The following is a 20,434-nucleotide window of genomic DNA, read 5'->3' on the forward strand; positions in this document are numbered from 1 at the left end:
TGTTTACTAGTCCCTGGTTGATACTCATGGCCGTGAGCGAGAACTTACAGTATATCTTTTAGATGGCATGACGGAGACAAAATAAGTGTTTATTATTCAGAGCCAAAGCTATTTTACCAGTTTTGATGATATTAATTGCACTTAAAAGCAACTGGAAACTCTTGGTAAACTGGATTCAAATGTGACCTTAGACACTTCCTAGCTGGGTGGCTCTGGCCAAATCACTTAACCCCACTTGCCTAACCCTCACTCCTCTTCTGCCTGGGAACTGATACTTAGTATCAATTCTAATTCAGAGGGTACGGAATTTTTTTTTTTTTTAAGAAAAAACTATAGTAAATCTCTTAAGAAGTCGTTGGATTTTTACAAAAGTATTGTTAGTTGTTGGAGCATGCCATGACAATATCTTATATGACATCTTTTGGTGCTGCTTTTTCTTGCCAAAAAAACCTTCTCCCATTGGTTGTCTTATTTTTGTTTGTCTCTAAGATACATGTTTGGAACTAAAGATGATGGAATCATTTTGGACACTGCTACTGCTTTCATGCTTGTTCTCTCATTTGATTCCCTGCTAAAATGTTTGTTTGCTATTAAGTAGAAACAGTGGGATGTCAATAGTTCTCTGGTCCTGGATTTAGGACAAGTCTGATATCTCCATCTCTGTAATTTGGGATACAATTATGCTTAGAGGAACTAGGAAATTGATCTTTATCATAGAACTTTAGAGCTAGCAGAAACCTTAGAGATCAACTGAACTCTACAGCACTCAAACAAGTTGAATGAAATGCTTAAGTCTCTTAGTTCCTGGCAGTGAAGGGACTAGAAAGAACCAGGTCTCATGAGTCTCAGGCCTTTGGCCTCATTATAGCACAGATCTGTAAGGTTTATGTCATCATTGTTTAAGATACTCTGAAACAGATTGTAAAGTTTTCAGCCTTTCTCTTACACTATCTTTTAAAAAGAGCCTCATGATTTTTGTCCCTATATAAATCATTTTCCTACCTTATTTGTTAAATTGAAAGTGTTATCTAAAGCATAAATTCTATATCTCGTCTTGGTGAGGTCAAAAACATTTTAAGGAGAGGCTCCCTTTAGAAAAAGAGTTCTTAACCTTTTGGGGGCCACTCCTTTAGTAGTTTGGTGAAATCTGTAGTTCCCTTCTCGGATAAATGTTTTTAATACGTCAACTAAGGTACAAGGGAAACCAATTCTGTTGAAATAGCTATCACTGGGGGCAGCTGGGTAGCTCAGTGGATTGAGAGCCAGGCCTAGAGACAGGAGGTCCTAGGTTCAAATCTGGCCTCAGCCACTTCCTAGCTGTGTGACCCTGGGCAAGTCACTTGACGCCTAGCCCTGACCACTCTTCTGCCTTGGAGCCAATACACAGTATTGACTCCAAGACGGAAGGTGAGGGTTTAAAAAAAAAAAGAAATAGCTATCACTATTTTTTCAAGAGTTTACAGACTCCAAATGAAGACTCTCAGCCTAGACTGATTATGAACAAAACAACTCTTACTAAAATTTAGAAAAGAGTCAACTTTCAGAACCAGTGAAATAATATTTCCATGAACATTGTTGTTTAGGCAGTGTATCCCCCCTAGTGAATGCCCTCCTTACCCTGGAGTGAAATTTTTTTTAATGATGCTTTTAAAAACATAACTCACTTCTTTATTCTTCTTCTTCTTAATAATTTTTATTCTTAATTCCTCTTCTCTCTGAATAGAATCCTCCCTTGTAACAAATTATTCCATGAGCAAGATAATTCAGCATGTTGGCCAGGTCTGGAATTATTCGCTTGTGGTCCACCACCTTTTTCAGTCAGCCCTCTGAAGCCATGATACATCACATGGACTATTGCAGTAGCCTCCTAATAGGTCTCCCCACCTCTTTCCGTTCTAGTTTATATACTGTGACCAGATTCATCTTTCTCAAATAGACCTCTAGAGTACTTTGCTTTCTCTGCTTAGAAATCTTCAGTGATTCTATTAGCTATGGAATTATACCTCAGCATTTTGAGTCTGGCCTCTATCCACCTTTCCCTGCTTCATTGACAGGATCAGAGAAGATAGAGGGTCTTTGAGAAGCCTGAAGCAAGGCCTCAGGGCCTGCAACAGCCTCTAGGAACCCCAAGTGACCACCACATTTTGAGGAGCCATTGGGAAATAAGGATGCCTAGGGACAGGAACTGCACCTGATGTCCCTTCTTCCGAGTAAATTGCCAGATGAGGACCCTGCCCCTACGAGTGCAAGCTGGCCCCTTTTCCTAGTCTGAGAGCATTGTCTAGATCACTGAGAGGTTGAGTGCTTGCCCTGGGTCACGTAGCCAGTACGGGCCAGTAGTAACATTTGAACCCAAGTCCTCTTGGCTCTGAGGTCGACTAGGCTCTAGCCAAATTGTCTTCCAAATCATTTTGTCTATTGAAATGGCCGATCTGTCAGTCCTTCCCTGCCCTCCCTTTACTTCTTAAAACTTTAGTGATCCTTCTCCAATCCCTGTCATGAAGGGGGCCTTTCAACTCCAGGAACACTTTGTACTCCTTTCTGCTTCCTCCTTTGTATAAAGTATGTAATTTCTCCCCCCTTCTAGTTTACTGCATCTCTCAGGGCTATTTCTTTTATTTTCATGTCCTCACAGCGGGAAACACAGTGGCATACACGTTGTAGACACTCATTAAATGTGTGGATAAATGATCAAAAGAGCCAAATATAGAATTGTTGGAAACTCCTGCAGACAGTAAAGAGCCAACATAGTGAACTAGCAAAACAAACTAATAGTATTTCTTGGAAATTTTTTTTTCATTGAAGGATTTCCTATTTAAAGCATTTCTATAACTATAATTCTTGTTACAGATGGCTTCATTAGCTGTAACTAACTGGCCAAAACCTTTGCCACTAATTCCATGTCTTTCCTGGTCAACTGCTTCTGGAGTTTTTACTACGGTAATGTTCCTGCATTTAATATTGATTCACCTTTAAATATGTAGAAGTGGTAGTGAATGAAGTGGCATTTGTGTGTGAATATTACATTTTCTGTTGTTTTAGGGTGTGCTAAGTAAATCAGTCAATTGGAGGGAATTGGAGAAACAGTATTATACACAGACAGTTTATGAAGAAGAAATTTTCCACATGCTTGAATATTGTGGGGTAAGTGTATTCAGATTTCTGTTACAAGTGGCTCATTAGAGTAAATACATATTTTTTTTGTAGGATGATTCATTGTTCCTTCTGCCTGAAATACGAAAAATGCCACTAACATTAAATTCTATGATCATATCCGTATATGATCATAGAATTTCTATATGTGTACACACACACACACACACACACACACACACACACACACACGCACGCACGCACGCATTTATTTATTTATCTGTTTTTTATTTGTTTGTTTATTTTTGCCCTTACCTTCCATCTTGGAGTCAATACTATGCATTGGTTCCAGGGCAGAAGAGTGGTAAGGGCTATGCAATGGGGGTCAAGTGACTTGCCCAGGGTCACACCGCTGGGAAGTGTCTGAGGCCAGATTTGAACCTAGGACTTCCCGTCTCTAGGCCTGGCTCTCAATCCACTGAGCCACCCAGCTGCCCTCTATGATCATATTTTTTAAAGGTGAGATAGTAGAAAATAATTGGCTTATATTCCATAGATACTTTGTGTATAAGGTCAAATTCAAGTGTCAGGTTTTTAAAAATTATTGTTTTGAGAACATTCCCATTAAGTCTCTTAAGAGAAAATTACTTATTTGAGAACAAACTTTCTTTACTTTTGTTCTAGTCAGATTTGGAAATTCTTAATAGGAAAATGCAAGTTGATATTTACTTTTGATAGAATCACTCAATCAGTAATCATTTCCGAAGCATCTACTGTGTGTCTAGTAGCAGAATGTAAAAGATATAGTGTTTTGATTAGACATCAGCTCTGTGTTATCATGGTGGCATCATGGTAGAATAGCAGCGATCCTAAATTTGGGTTTGAATTTTGACTTGGTTACTGCTTGTGTGACCTTGAGTTCACACAGGTAAGACCATTCCCTCAACCTCTCTGGGCCTCATTTTCATCAGCTGTATCAAGTAAACAATCAGCAAGGTTCCTTCCAACTCTCAATCCTATGATTCCACCAAAAACTACTATTTAAACAGAGTGAAGAGAGTGAGGTGAGGAAGAAAGACAAATATCCTGTTTAGCAAGAAATTCTCTTCCTAATATCTTCCCTTTCTTTCAAAAACAAGAAACATGCAGGGGCATCTGGGTGGCTCAGTGGATTGAGAGGTAGACCTAGAGATGGGAGGTCCTAGGTTCAAATCTGGCCTCAGACACTTCCCAGCGGTGTGACCCTGGGCAAGTCACTTGACCCCCATTGCATAGCCCTTACCACTCTTCTGCCTTGGAACCAATGCATAGTATTGACTCCAAGATGGAAGGTAAGGGCAAAAATAAACAAACAGATAAATAAATAAATGCGTGTGTGTGTGTGTGTATGTGTGTGTGTGTGTGTGTGTATGTGTGGTTCAAATCTGGCCTCAGCCACTTCTTAGCTGTGTGATCCTGGGCACGTCACTTAATCCCCATTGCCTAGCCCTTACTGCTCTTTTGTCTTAAAACCAATACACAGTATTGATTCTAAGGTGGAAGGTAAGGATTTTTTAAAACAACAATAATAAAATAAGAAACATGCCCTTTAAAAAGAGAAAGAAAAAAAGAAAGGAAGAACTAGAGCTTTAAAAATGCATTTGGGTCAATATGATAGTAAAGGAAAATGGTAAATATTAGAGGGGATGTGGCAAAATTGGGACACTAATGCATTGCTGGTGGAGTTGTGAACTGATCTACTCATTCTGAAGGACAGTTTGGAGCTTTTCCTAAAGAGGTATAATACTATGCATACTCCTTGGTATTATAATGCCACTACTGGGTCTGTAGCTCAGAGATTTAAGGGGAAAAAAATCACCTACCTGTACAAAAATATTTAAAGCTGCTCTTTTTGTACAATGATCCACTGGAAGGCATAGCTACTTTCAGCAATGTAGTGATCTGGGACAGTCTGAAGGACTTATGGTGGGGAGTGCTATCCATGTCCAGAGAAAGAACTACTGGAGTCAGAATGCAGATCAAAGCATACTAATTTTCACTTTAGTTTGTTTATGGCTTTTGTGGGGATTTTGGCTTTTTATATACTTATTCTCTATACAACAGTGACCAATTTGGCAGTAGGTTGTACATGATAATATATATGTAACCCACATCAAATTAATTACCTTAATCAGGAGGTGAGGAGAGAGGGAGACCATTTGGATCTTAAAACTTCAGGAAATGTATGTTGAAAATTGTTATTACATGTAATTGGAAAAGTAAAATATTAAAGGGGAAAAAGAGAAACTGCTTTTACAAACATTTTGATTGTGTGTAACAATTTCTTTACCTGCTTTCTTGGACTTTCATTTTCCTACTGAGCAGATTTGGGTTTTTTTATTGTAAACCTATATCATTTGCCTTCTGGGAAATGACATTTCAAGCTTTCTGCTCTTTTGGTTGGCTAGATCTTGTGTGATCCTGACTGTTGTTCCTGGGTACTTGAATTCTTTCTTTCTGACTACTTGCAGCATTTTGGCTTTCACCTGGAAGCCCTGGATTTTGTTTGTAATCTTATAGGGAGTTTTCATTTTGGGATCTCTCTGTCAGGAAGTGATCATTTGATTCTTTCATTTTCTACTTTGTCCTCAGGTCCTAAGAGGTCTGGCCAATTTTCTTGTGTGATTTCTTGAATTATGATCTCTTGGGCCTGGTTTTTTAGCCAATGCTTTCAGATAGTTTTAAAATCCATACATTCTGAAATCAAATCAGTACTAAGTATCACTTCCAAGGCTGAAGAAGAGTAAGGGCTAGACAGTTGGGGTTAGTTGATTTGCCCACAGTCTCATAACTGGGAAGCATGTGAGTTCTGATTTGAACTCGGGGCCTGGTGCTCTATCCAGTAAGGCAACCTAGCTGCTTCTAATCTAATGATTCTTAAATAACCTCTTCTGCTCAGTTTTCCTTATCATTTGTCCATGAAAGCACGTCACATTTTTTTTCCCATTTGTTTAAGCTTTTGTCTTTGTCTTAAAATTTCTTAGTGTCCAATTTTTCTGATGTCAGTTTCTTGGGTAAGGTTTGGCACCTCTTGTTCCAGCCTGTTGAATTGTCTTTTCATTTCTTTCTTCCTGACCTCTCATTTGTTTTTTCAAAAGCATCTTTTAGCTCTTTTAAAAAACTTGTTTGACTTAAGAATTCTGGTTGGATGTGGATTTTTCTCTGAGCCTTGGCTTGTAGATACTGCTGAGGCATTTTCTTCTGTATTTATCTCTTGGGCTTCTCTATCTTAACTCTTGAGGAGGATCCTTTTTTTGCTTTCTTGTCCTTCTGACTTTGGGCTTTTAGTTGGTGCTGGGTTTATGCACTTCTTGGATATGTCTGGCCTACCTTTGGGCCTCTTCAATACTTCTGCTGCTTTTTACTGCTCTGACCAGTGACTTGCATCGGTGCCCACTCCATCCATCTCAGCTATTTTGGCCGCTGGCATGTTCCACACAGTGTGCTCTTGACCAGACACCATCCCCGTTGTCTGCAAAACTCCTTGTCTCCCTAAGCTTCCTGGAGCAAAGAAAAATGACTTGCCATGATATTTCTTGGATTTCCCCATCAGAATTCAATCTGGGGCATTTTCTGCGTCTTCCTTTGTGGGTGTGTCAATAAAAATTCTCTAGACACTGTATCTTAATTTTATGAATATTATTAAATAGCAAAAAGTGGGAAGGAGGGAGACAGGTGTCAGGATAGCTCTTCCAGTGGCCTACCTCATCAGCAAGACTGACCTAGCCCAGAGCCTAACCGCATGCTCTCCTCATTCCAAGGTGTCTGGACAAAAAAGAACGACTTCCTGTCTCATTCCACATGGAGAAACTAGGTTCTCTAGGAGGTGTGACATGGAAATCACTTTAAAAGACTGATATATATTAATTTAAGGTCACCAAGGAATTCAGCTATGTAATTCCTAAATGAAAACTCAAGTCAGCAGTCAACCTTTTATGGAGTTTAATTACAAACAGGAAGAAGAAAGGTATTAGAGATAGAGAGAGAGAGGGAGAAAGAAAGGGGAGAGAAGGGAATAGGGCTTAAATACCCCTTCTGTTTAGGCTGGGCCAAAAGGCCCAAGCCCTTAGATAGCTGAGGCAAAGAAAAGAGATCAGTCCCTATCACTCACGTGACCAAAATGGAGAAACAGTCTCAAAGGCCCCCACCTTCAGCTTCCTTCAGAGCAAGCTTCTCAGAGCACACTCCAACCACTCAGACCAACTCCTCAACTCCCCCCCTGAGTCTTCAGACCCCTCTATCTTTAAACCATCCAAGTTCCCTCCCCTCAGTTCTCACATCTACCAATCACTGTCCATGTCTTCCCTGTGCCAATAGTGGCTCTAGCTTAACCCAGGACCGCCCAGAGGTCTGTGGCTTTGCACATGTCTGTTGAAGGTCATATTCTCAAATAATTAAATCTTGATCCTTTGCTACAGCCCTTCCTAAATCCTGTTACCCTGAGTAGGGTGGAGATTGGAATAATTAAATTTTGATCTATGCTGCAGCCCTTTCCATTGTTCAGCAAAAGGTTTCTGTCCTAAAGTAATCTTAAGAAGGGAGGAGGAGGAACCTCCCTTGCCAATGGGGTTCCCATTCCAATAGACTATCAGTAAGAAATTTTCCAAGTATGAAATTTCCCAATGGTGAAATTTCCAACATTTATAAGTCTAAGAAATTTTAAGGTTTACAGAGGGGAGGGAGTGCACGTGAGCCCTGCATGGCGCACAGCCTGCACCGGCCCCGGGGGCGTCATGATGCACCCAGCTGAAGGAAATTCTACCAGTGACAAGATGGAAGGCAGGAAGAAAGGACAGGACAGCCAAAGGTCGAGAACCAGACACTGAGAGACATTCCTCTCTCTTTGATGAACCAATGGAAGGATGGATTCAAAGCCCACTCTCAGGTGAGGTGTCCAAACTCAGGGTGCTGGCTGGAGTTCCCAGGAATTTATGGACTCATATCATTATCAGCATTGCCAGGGGGGTGCCGTCTCTGAGAAGCTGACATACCCATGCTCCTACTGTGAAGCTGCCTTTACCTTCAAAACTCGGCTAGAGAAGCGCAGACTGTGGAATCACATGGACCAGCCTGTTCCAGCCAGCAGGCCTTTCCCCCTGCTGTACCCCTTGGGAAACCAGTACAGACCAATAAGCCAGTCCCTGTCACTAAACCGGTCCCAATCAGCAAACCAATCCCAGTCACCAAGCCGGTCCCAGTCCCTAAACCAGTCTCAGTTCTTAAGCCTGTCCCAGTACCTAAGTTAGTCTCAGTCGGCAAACTGATCCAAGTCAGCAAGCCGGTCCAAATTGGCAAACCTGTCCCAGTCACTAAGTTGGTCTCTGTCAGCAAAACTGTTCTGCCTAGCAAGCTGATTCAAGTAAGCAAACCTATCCTATCCAGCAAACCTGTCCTGGTCAGCAAGCCCATCCCAATCAGCAAATTGGCATCACCCAGAAAAGTGTTGCTGATGAACAAATCAGAGAGCAAAGTGCAAAGAACTGTGGGAAGGAGCAGTGGTAAAAAGAGGGCTTGGACACCTACCCTGTCCATTCAAAACAGGCGAAGTTGGAGAAAGAAGGGAGTTTGCACCCAGAAAATGGAGAGTGTGCCCTGGACACATGTGAGAATAGGGACTTCCATATGACTGCAACAGAGGCCATTGCTTCACCTGCTACCAAGGCTACAAGCAGCAAAAAGGCCACAGTACTGGTATCACTCCCTGAAGAGGATCCTGAGTGTTCCAAGCACAGAAGGAAACAAAAAACGCCTAAGAAGTTCACTGGGGAGCAACCATCTTATCTCAGGGACCTTTGGACTTAAAGGCCTTGCCAAGGCAGAGGACAAGGCCAAGGCTCACTGTGCCAAGAAGTTAGAAGCCAGCAGCAGTGCTGAGGAGGGCAGGAAAAAGGTCTTGACAACCAACGTGAAGAAAGAGACTGTACCACAGCTTACCTGGGCACAGGGAGCCCTGAAGAACAGTGGCAAAGGATCCTCCATGAGAAGGGTGAGTTGGTTTGTCCTACCTGTGGAATCATCACCAGGAAAACCATTGTAGGCCTCAAAAAGCACATGGATGTTTATCAGAAGCTGCAGGACTCAGCTACCATACCATGGCGGAGCATAGCAGCAAGCTCAAGATGTAGAGCCTACTGAGGTAGATGAACAAGGAACGAGAGCGTTTGAGGAAAGTTCTGAAGCAGTTGGGAAAGCTCAAGTGTCCCAATGAGGGCTATGCAGCAGCTTTCTCCAGTCTCATGGGATACCAGTACCACCAGAGGCGCAATGGGAAGCAGTCATGTGACGTGGAGAGTCCTGTGTTCGTGTGTCATCACTATGGTAAGACCTATAAACCCAAGGCTGGTCATGATTACCACATCTGCTCAGAGCATCCTACTCTGCCTCCTGAGGAACCTGTGGGAAAACCTCCTGAGCCAGATGTTGAGATGAATATGGAGTGGACACCAAGTGGACGGATCTGCCAGAAATCCACCCAAGTGGCAGTGTTCCATCTCTAGGAAATTGCAGAGGATGAGCTAGCTTGGGAGAGGTTTACACTCGGCCAGGACTCCCAACACTGAATCCTCAGGTAATGGAGACGTAGAAGAATGAAGTAAAGGAAAGAGGTCATGTCAACTGTTCTTTGTAATAATTGCTGTGAAGCCATCTATTCTACTCTGGGCTGAAAGCCCATCTGGTCAACTGTATCAAGGGAGACCACTTGATGGGGAAGTATCGGTGCCTCCTGTGTCAGAGGGAGTTAAGTTCTGAGAGCAGTGTAAAATACCACATCATCAAGACACATTCTGAGAACTGGTTCCGAACCTCAGTAGACTCCCCACCCAAACCCAAGAGCAAGGAGCAGCTCTCTGCCAAGGAGAAGAAAAAAAGCACATCAAGTGTGAAGAAGTGGGGCCGAAAACCCAAGGAACGGTCCTCTGAGCGCCCCCCCCCCAAAAAAAAAGACAATTGGCAGTTAAGACAAGAGTGGTGCCCAGCCAGAAATCAGGAGCCAGTAAGGTGCCTGAGAAGTGAGCAGTGGTTGAGGCTGGGGTAGAGAGGTGGGGGGCTGGGGAGGCCAAGCTGCTTCTCAGACTGTCTGGATATTGAGTTTACAGGCCAGGGAGAGGAGAAGGGAGGGTGTCTCCGATCTCCCATCCCTCATTCTTTGGCTTTCCTGTCCTCCCTGTCACCCTGGCTATCCCTTTGGAAGGAAGAAGAAAACCACTCCCAGGGACCTGCTCCTTAGCCTTGTTTAACTGAGAAAGGCTGTGGCAGCTTGTCATCTCCATGTTCTTGGATGATCATTTAGTGTCTGTATCCCCAATCATATCCCCCTTGACCCATGTAATCAAGCAGTTGTTTTTCTTTGGTGTTTCTACTCCCAGTGTTTCCTCTGAATGTGGATAGTTCTTATAAGATGCCTCTGGGTTGTTCAGGATCACTACATTGCCACTAATGGACAAGTCCATTACCTTCAATTGTACCACAGTGTCTCAGTCTCTGTGTACAATGTTCTCCTGGTTCTGCTCCTCTCGCTCTGCATCACTTCCTGGAGGTTGTTCCAGTCCCCATGGAATTCCTCCACTTTATTATTCCTTTTAGCACAATAGTATTCCATCACCAACATACACCACAATGTGTTCAGCCATTCCCAGTTGAAGGGCATCCCCTCCTTTTCCAATGTTTTGCCACCACAAAGAGCGCAGCTATGATATCCTTGTACAGGTCTTTTTCCTTATTATCTCTTTGGGGCAGTGCTCTGGCTGGATCAAAGGGTAGATATTCTTTTGTCGCCCTTTGGGCATAGTTCCAAATTGCCCTCCAGAATGGTTGGATCAATTCACAACTCCACCAGCAATGAATTAATGTCCGACTTTGCCACATCCCCTCCAGTATTCATTACTTTCCTTTGCTGTTATGTTAGCCAATCTGCTAGGTGTGAGGTGGTACCTCAGAGTTGTTTTGATTTGCATTTCTCAGATATTTGTTCTTGAGACCTTAGGCTGTTGTACTTTGAGGGGATGGGGTGGGGGATAGAGTGAGAGAAATCTGTGTCCAGATGTTCTCTCAGAGCCACGACCTCCAATGCTTGGAAGTCATTTGAGAATGGTTGGGGGGGAAACTCCTCCCCTCTTCCCACATCTCCAGGGATAAAATGACTTTGGGGATCCCGGTATTTGGAAAAGTTGCTAAAGGGCCTGAACTTTCTTCTGGAGGGACAAGCCTATCTCTATAGGTGAAGAAAAGGGATCCCTGTGGGACGTAGAAGACAGATTTCAGCTATAGTTGAGGAAATGATGGGGACCTGGACTTTGCCATGCGTACTGACCCCACATTCAAATATCTTATTTCTCAGCCCCTGGATGGGACTGGTGCTGGTCCTGTTCTCAGGAGAGCCGCCTTTTGTGCCCTTATGGCATTGTGCTTCTGTTAAGTGCTTGTACATCATAGGACCCAGCCTAGTTCATGACTTCCCTTCCTCTTAGCCTTGTAAGCCTGGACCCTACTTAACCACTTTCCTGGATAGATCCCTTATATCTTAGGCAATCCCTTTGTGTCTTCTGATCCCTTTCCCTATTTTTTCTCTCTTCTGTGTCTGCCTGCCCACTCACCTCCGCCAGAGGGTATAATGAGAATAAGAATTGAAGGACTGACTAATATTGTGAAGCATTGGAAGGGCAGATATGAGCACCCTTCAAATACTTTGTCATTCCCTTCCCTTGGGAGCTGTGCTTTTAGAAGACGTGCCTATCCATCATTCTTCTCCAAGTCTTGACTTCTCTGGTCCCTGAGTAGAGTTGAGGGAAGGGAAGGTGAACTTCATCTCTGGTTTTCTATAGCACAATACTCCAGATCCCCTCTCTTGGAGAAACATAGTTCTATGTGTGACAGTCATGACTGGTGGTGGTAATGAGAGGAGGGCATGGCCCAATGGTGCAAGGCCCTCTTGCTTCCTCTGCACTTGACCATTACCAGTTTTCTCCTGGCTCATAGGATTATCATAGAGCTATAAGAGAATCTTTGAGATTATCTTGTCCAGCTCCCTCATTTTGACAGATGAGAAACCAAGGCCCAGCGAAATGAAGTGAGTCTATCAGACTCCCCACCTGATTCCCTATTCAGACCTTTTGTTCTCCCCTCACTACACCATGGTGCCCAGGCTGGTTGCTGCCACTTCAGAGATTAGAAAGTAACGTTTAATAAATAATGACAGCTCCAGGGATGCTGATGTTAGGAAGAGCCTACAGCTCCTCATCCACTCCCTCTTGTAGAATGACCTCCAGAATAGGTTCCAGACTCCCTGAGTTGGAATCAAGACAGTATGTGGCACCTGCTTTGTAGGGTATTGGAGAGTGAGTGAAGTCTTTAATAAATTCTTATTTCTTGAAAGCAGTGGAAGATCGGCTTTCCTCAAGAAATTGTCTCCAACGTATCTCCCCAGTAAGCACTTAGTAGCCATTATAACTTTTGGCTTTGAGTATTTCCTCAGCCCCAGTCATCTGACTGATCCCTGAATGTCTAGTGGGTCCTTTTATCTCCAGCTTTTAATGGTGAAAAGGGAAGTTTGAATGTGGACCTTTGGGAAATATGGAAGGAGTTCTAACCTCATTACATCGTGGCTTTAGAGGTCATCTTGTCCAGCTTCTTCCTTTTACATTTAAGAAACTGAGGCCCCAAAAGGCTAAGGTGGAAGAGCTGACCTTTGGACCTACGTGTTCTGACTTCAAATCCAGCACCCCTTTCAGTTACATTGTGTACTTATGATGGAGACTGATCAAAGGCAAATGGGACCCCCAAGGAAGTGGTAGCTTCTAGGCAGTTTGTAAAAGGTAAGATTGGCTTTTCTCCCTCCTACTCCTAGGAAGCAGTGAGAGCCCAAGTAGGAAAGGTCACCTGAGATGAGGATCCAGACAGAATGTAAAAGGGAAGTCGGGCTTATTTTGCAGATGCAGTAGCTTACACTGTCTTCCCAAACACAAATTGTTTTTAGATTATTTGCTTTTATGAATTATCTGTGCCACCACTTCCCTCCATTAATGCATATAATAGATATAATTATGACCCAACTTATTGATGGGTCTTCCCTCCAACACCCTACCTACCCCTCCTCTCCCAGCAAGAGAAGAAAGTACCTTAAAACTGAGGGAGGATTTGGATGTAGCTACAGACATGAAGGGGCTGCTGGAGGTGGGTGGGTTGGGGAAGGGATCTCTGCTCCCTCAAGTGTCCCTAAGGCCCTGTTTGCAGGAGCTACCGTTCATGATGTGAATTTTTATATTTGCCCAGTGTGTGTCTCCTAGATATTGTGAGAAAGCCAGTTGTCTTCACGAGTACCAAATGATTTTATATTCTTTTTATACTATATAAGTTGTCTAAACTTGGGGTGGGGGGGCTACATTTATAGCTTATTTCTTCCTACTGTCTCAACCTGGGTGATGAAAAAATGCCCCCCCCCCCCCCAAGATAAATAAATAAATCACTCTATACTCCTACTACAAGGAAGAAAAATGTCTCTCACTTTTTTTTTAAACCCTTACCTTCCACCTTTGAATCAATACTAAGTATTGGTTCCAAGGCAGAAAAGCATAAGGGCATTGGAGGTTAAGTGGCTCGCCCAGGGTCACACAGCTAAGAAGTGTCTGAGGCCACATTTGAACCAAGGACCTCCTCTCTTTAGGTCTAACTCAATCCACTGAGTCACCTAGCTGCCCCTAGGATATCTTTGTGACTTGCCTTATACATTTTTGTTTATTTCTCTTCTAAATCTGTTGTTTTGGAACATGAGTTTCCAAGTACCATTTGGCCTATGCCTTCCAAAAGGAAGAAGTAAAAGTATTGTACTGATGCTTCTACTTGACACTCTTTAGAGATCTGTAGACCTCGAGATCTGATAACAGTGTCAGTGGCCTATTTCAGTCATGGACATTTTTGTAAGGCTGACAAAAATAGTTTACTAAGAATGTGGAACCATCCTCCTTTTTAAAGAAAATTTATTAAGAAATACCTTCTCATTATCCTGGCCCTAAAGTCCTTTGGTCTCACCTGAGAGAGTAATTCTTTATCAGTGCTCAGGCAGATTCCACTGGAAATGTATTGTTCTGAAATCCTTGATTTCTTCGTTATCAAAATCCTAATCAGTTTCTAAAAGGAACCTTCATTTTGTCTTTGTTTCTAAACTATAAAATTGTAATTAGAAATGATTTCCTTAAGAGAAAATACCAAACTTCACCCTTTGGTTCTCTCCCTTCTCCTTTCTTTTCCTCCCCTCCCCTCTCATAAATTGTCTCTGTTAGAGCCATTGACCAGAAAAATGTTTTGTCATAGATTTACTTTTGTTTGGGAATTACAAAGAATCTTAAAATAGCTGGCATACATAGTTCAGATGATAGCTTGGTATACATCTTTTATTCTAATTATAAGATTTCTTCTTCTCCACTACTGTAAATTAATATTATTTTCACTTAGCATAACCTAGAAGGTGATAAAAGGTAAAAAAACAAAAGGACTTAAATTCCCTACCTCAGAAAGCTAAGCACTTAATCTGCCTCAGGCACCATGCCTGATGATGCAGAGAAAGAGAAGAGGCTGTCGTGCTCTATGGAAGAGGGAGCATACAAACACATATGTGTACAGGTAGTCAGCAGGAGGAAGACACAAGCATTAAGGGAAATGGGGAAGAATTTCTTTCAGAAGGTGAGATTTTAGCCAATGTTTAGAGGAGGCCATGGACATCAGGAGATGGGAATGAAGGAGAGATCTTGCTGTGGGGGATAGCCAGTGGAAATGCCTGTAGTAGAGATGGAGGGTTTTGCACAAAAAATAACAATCAGATACTATTTTTTTTTTTAAATGTCCCCACTGATGAAATCTATTAAAGAATAAGACACTTATTCCTCTTGTCAGGTTGTAACCTGGGATTTGACAGCAGATCTTCAGTTTTGCTTTGGTTTCCCTAATTGTAAAATAGGAATGATAATAATCCAGGGTTGTATGGATCAAATGAGATGATATTCGTAAAGTGCTTGGCACACAATGGGCACTACATAAATGCTATCTTCTTCATCGTCAACAGCGTTTTTCTAATAATTAACCATGGGGGAAATTTTTTTAAATTTAAAAATGCTGAAATGAGTCCATGATCTTCTTGAATTCCTCCTGTTGATGATATGGATCGTAGCCCATCTGTGCCTGCCTTTCCTGTCCATCTCTTGTCCAAATACTCCCGTCACCACCTCAACATCATGTCTTTGTAGCCTTTATTTATTTGTTTGTTTGTTTATTTGGGAGCCCTTACCATCCGTCTTAGAATTTTCTGTCTTAGAATCAATATGATTTTAAGACAGATGGTAAGGGCTACCCTCTGTAACCCTTATCGCTGTAATTTTAGTTCCTTCTTTCATCCTGAAAACAATAATATAACCAAAAGTTCCAGATCCATAAGCATTAATCTTACTTGAAAAACTTCATTTAAAAAGTTTTTGTCAGGGGCAGCTGGGTAGCTCAGTGGATTGAGAGCCAGGCCTAGAGACGAGAGGTCCTAGGTTCAAATCTGGCCTCAGACACTATTGGCTCCAAGACAGAAGGTGGGGGTTTAAAAAAAGAAAAAGTTTTTGTCAACTCTAATAATAATAATTGTATTGCCTGGTATCTCAGCCTGGTTAAATGTTTTAACTTTTGTAATGTGTATGGAAATATTTGTGATGGAAACAACCCTATTTGGGTCTAGGAAGATCACTAAGGTGGGTCTGCCTTCAGGTTTTCAAATTCTTGAAGTAAGCATGTCATGAGCAAATGCAAATGATAAAATCATTTAAAAAATTATATAAAATACCATTCTGAGATCTCAGTGGTATCACTTGGTAGTGGTTGGATTTTAGTTAATTCCTGTAAACTCATACTTTTTTTTTTTAAGCAAAGTTGGTAAATAAGATCTCTTACTTTAGTAAGGTATCTGATTCTTGAGGATATGTTCTGATTTCTTTTTTTCCCTTCCTTCCAACTCTTCAGACAGATTCTTTTAAAATGGGACAAGACTTTGTGAAACATTTCCCTAATAGTGTGGACAACCTGACTGACTTTAATCTGACTCCCAGAACTTTGAACCTAGACCTAGATGAATCTTTCTGCATGAAATCTGCCCAGTGTCACAACTCTGGAAAGGCCTCCGTCGGTTCCGCATCAGAAGGCCTTGTGTTTGGAGACAAGATTCAGGCCCTTAGTAAAACACTGTCTGCCCAGAGCAGTGGCAGTGAGAGCACGACACAGCAGTCAAACCGCCCATTGCGGGAAGAAAGAAGGCGGCGCAGCCTACAGAAGGAGTCCTTGATGTTCATGAAAGGCGTCATGGACGAATGCACCCATGTGGCGAACTTCTCAGGTACCATTTTCCTCTGGTGGCTAAGCGCGCCCTATATCTGCATGGCTGGAACATGGCTTACCCTTTGAGAAGCTCCAGACATGTCTATAATTTTGATTCATAATTTTTTTGATTTGATTATATTTTATTTGAATATATATTGATTTGATTATAATTTTGATTGGTTTGGAAAATACTGAATTTGCCCCAGAAAGTGTCAGAATGTGGGGGTCCCCTGCATTTCATAGTGCATTAAACATTGTGAAGGGTCTTCCTTAGGACCTGGGAGTGAGCCACAGGCCTGGAGGCACAGATTGTCTGGCACATAGCTAGTGTAAAAGACTGTAAAACTAATATAGACACTGGATGGATTATTGATACTCTGCTTCCTGTGCTAACAAAGTATCTTCAGTTTATAACAGTGAAGTGAAGCTCATCAATTAACTTCTCTTCAGGGCCAGGCGCAAGGACACTATAAAGAGACTTTTGTCATAAAAAATGTAGTATTTATTGAACTATAAGGATAAAAAGGATTTCCAACTAAAGGATTCTACCTCCACCTAAATAAATCTCCCTGGTCCCACAAGGAACCACTTCTCCTGTGTCCACAGGCTACACTGATCCTTCCTGATCTGACTAACTCAAAGTGTCCCCATTCTACAATACACTGAGCCTCGTATCCTTATAATGCTTGACTTTGCCTTGAAGTTACAAAAATAACAAAGGCTAGCTGGTTGAGTCTCAGCAAGGATCGAGTTAGGACTGAGCTTTAGCAGACTGAGCCCAAACCAAAGACCAGGTCTTTCTTTGGTGGTCTTAGACTAGAGAGTCAGTAGTGTTTCCCAAGTTAGAAAAAGAACGCACGAAGCTCCTTCAGGTCTTCCCTCCTTTCCTTCTATTTCAAACAATGAGACAGAGAGAAAAGAAGTTGCCTCCTCCAAGCCGTCAGAGTGAGTCTCTGCCAGTGACCAACTGCCCAACTCCCTCAGAGTAACAGCGACCCCCCGAGAGACTGTCACAGGATGATCGTTCTACTGTCCGTATTTGAAATGGACACTCGGTCTCCTTTCTGCTTCAAACTCCAATTCTTGCTCAAGCCAGCTTCTCTACTTCTTTTCTCTAAACGAATGCAACAAGACCTAAATTCCAATAGCACCCTTATACTAGTTAAGTGCAAGAGAATGGGTTCCTTTTCCCAGAAATGGCCAAAAAGAGGTTGAATGGCCAATTGCTAGGTGTGTTGTAGAGGATGTTTGGAAAGGCAAATATGTATTGATAGGTTTTTTTAGGGGGCAGCAAAGTGGCACAAATAGAGCCCCGGCCTGGAGTCAGCGAGACCCAAGTTCAAATTTGGCCTCAGATATTTACGAGGTGCATGGCCCTGGGCAAGTTACTTAACTTCTTTCTGCTTCTTTTTTCCTCATCTGCCAAGTGGGTATAATAATAGCTCCTACCTCCCAGGGTGGTTGGTGCAGGGATCAAAGGAGATAATATTGGGGAAGCACTGGCATCTAGTAGACCTATTTCTAAAGCTGTGCCTTATGTAGCAAGCTTTCTTGATTTATTTACATTCTCTGAGAAAGGAACTCAGCATTTGGCAGTTTCAAAAATCTAAAGAGCAAAACCCCATCCTTATGAGTAAGAAAAAGAGAAAGTGGAAAGTACTACACATGTCCTGGTTGTATTGGGCCTCCAGTACCTTGGCGGGGCACCTTCTGCCTCGGGTTAGGACAGTCCTTTCAGGTTTTACTTTTTGTCCTCTGCTAATTCAGCAGTGAAACTTCTTGAGGCTTTGTTTTGATTCACATTCCTCCTGTGAGTGATTTGGACCATTTTTTTTTTTGCTGTTGTGACAAGTTTGCAGTTCTTATTTTTGAGAACTGTTATTTCCATCCTGTGACTACTTTTCCGCTGGGCCTTGGCTTCTGTTAGTTGCTTGTATATCTTGGATAGCAGATCCTTATGAAAGATATTTGACTCCTGTTGTTTTGAGGTACTTTTTCCAAAGATTGGTTTGCAAGGATTGTCATATCAGTTTCACCCTTTTCTGTTCTAAGCCGCCATCTATGAAAGATATTTAAAGAAAAGATTTTTTCCCCCCTGTTTGCCTCCTCCCTTCTCATGTTGTTTGTACTGATTTGGTTCAGGATTATTTTTTTTCCATTTAAATTTGAGGAAGTTTCATAATATTCAGGTATCTCAATTTTTCCTAACTTAGTCAATGTCAACATCTCTTGTTCACTAAATAAGCTTACTTTTGAATTGTTTTTAATCCTATGCATAGTTCCAGTTGATCCAAGTCTTATTATCGTGGTTCAAGCCAAAGAAGATGCCTATATTCCACGAACAGGAGTTCGAAGCCTTCAAGAAATTTGGCCTGGATGTGAAATTCGCTACCTAGAAGGGGGACATATTAGTGCTTACCTTTTCAAACAAGGGCTGTTCAGGTGAGGTGCTTAATCTAAACAAGTTTTTTTTCTCTCTTCTTTCACCAGCATAAATAAAAATACTTGCTTTTTTTATTGTGACTTTCTAAGGTCTACTCTTTTCAGTTCCTTTTGTCCCTTCTTTATCGTCCATCTTCCTTTTCACTCTTGGCTAACCTCTCCAGGATCTTTTCTTTGGACTCATTTTTTTCCCCAACATTTTTTTCAGTGATTTAAATGAAGACTCAGAATAGCATACTTGTCACATTTCCAAGGGCACAGATAAATCAAATGCATCCTAGAACATAAAGAAGGAAAAGGAGAGGAGCAAGAGAGCCCGAGGAGTCAGGGTATAGTGTCTGAGCTTATCCCTGAAGGATGAGAATTTGGGCTGGCAGAATTGGCGGAGTGTATTTTATGGCAGGACTGTGCCTGTTGGAATTCACAGAACAGGGAAGTTGAAGACGACTTAGTGAATAGCTAGGGTTATACTTGGCTAGAAGAGAACATTGACTTTGAAAGGGATGAGTGTTAAATAGCTCTAGAAAGGCATGTTGGAACTAAATGGATTGTGGAGACCCTTCAATAGGTTTTAATTCTCCTGTTATTTTTTGTGATTCCAGAGGACTGGGATCTGTGACTAAAAGCCACAGCTGAATCGAAGTTGTTGGGGTTTGGGTTTGCGGTTCTGCCATTTGTGTCTGACTCTCAGCAAATACACTGGAGTCTTTGGCCACTTCCTTCTCCAATGTGTCCCCATTTTGCACATAAACAAAAATGTTTTCTTAGAAGGCAAACAAGTGGTCAGAAAGAAACACGGAATTAGGAAACCAATCTGTTGCTTTTCATTCCATTGTTTTTAGTTCCAAATGCTTTCCTTCCCTCATCCAATCCAAAGGGAAGAAATGCAAAGCCCATTACCCTGTGGAAGGCATGCCAAACAAATGTCCGCCTGAGCCAGGATCCAGAGTTCAAGGAAAGGAAGAAGCCTGTTTCAGGGGGCGCTCTGATGTAGCCCGAGTTTCCCCGCAAGCCCTTTGGAACTGCCATGGCTCGGCATTGCTAAGGCTTGTGGGTTTGATTCTCTTTCCAACGCTGCTGTTCCTGTGGAAATTGTTCTCCGGTTCTGCTGCCTGCCTCTCAGAACTCTGCCTTTGCTCTTTCTTGCAGCAGGCAGAGATTCTGCCCTGTTCCTGCAACCTGACTTGGTCAGCCTGCCTCCATTTCGGGAATCCCTTTAAGCAACAAATCATTGGCCCCGCCATTTAAGAGTATAGAATTGGGGGCAGCTGGGTAGCTCCGTGGATTGAGAGCCAGGCCTCAAATCTGGCCTCAGACACTTCCCAGCGGTGTGACCCCCGTGGCCAAGCCCTGACCGCTCTTCTGCCTTGGATCAAATACACAGTATTGATTCCAAGATGGAAGGTGAGGGTTTGAAAAAAAGCATCGAATTGAGGGCGGGGCAAGACACACATAGCTGTTAAAAAACCCACAAGTATATTTATACAGATTTTTAATAGAATTCCACAAAGTCAAA

The 20,434-nt window shown here is 42.3% G+C and overlaps 1 protein-coding gene and 1 pseudogene across 1 annotated transcript in view; both read left to right on the forward strand.

Annotated features, from left to right (window-relative positions):
* ABHD18 (abhydrolase domain containing 18) overlaps positions 1-20,434 on the forward strand; it is a 66,948-nt gene that overhangs the window by 43,628 nt on the left and 2,886 nt on the right. Inside the window, exons 10-13 of the mRNA XM_056803524.1 lie at positions 2,851-2,940; positions 3,043-3,144; positions 16,123-16,492; positions 18,756-18,918. Coding sequence (XP_056659502.1) covers positions 2,851-2,940; positions 3,043-3,144; positions 16,123-16,492; positions 18,756-18,918 — 725 coding nt within the window. The remainder of the gene's footprint in view (positions 1-2,850; positions 2,941-3,042; positions 3,145-16,122; positions 16,493-18,755; positions 18,919-20,434) is intronic.
* On the forward strand, positions 3,154-15,823 carry LOC130455145 (zinc finger protein 512B-like; annotated as a pseudogene).

This window comes from Monodelphis domestica, chromosome 6 (genome assembly GCF_027887165.1).
Source record: "Monodelphis domestica isolate mMonDom1 chromosome 6, mMonDom1.pri, whole genome shotgun sequence".
NCBI classification, from domain to species: Eukaryota; Metazoa; Chordata; class Mammalia; order Didelphimorphia; family Didelphidae; genus Monodelphis; species Monodelphis domestica.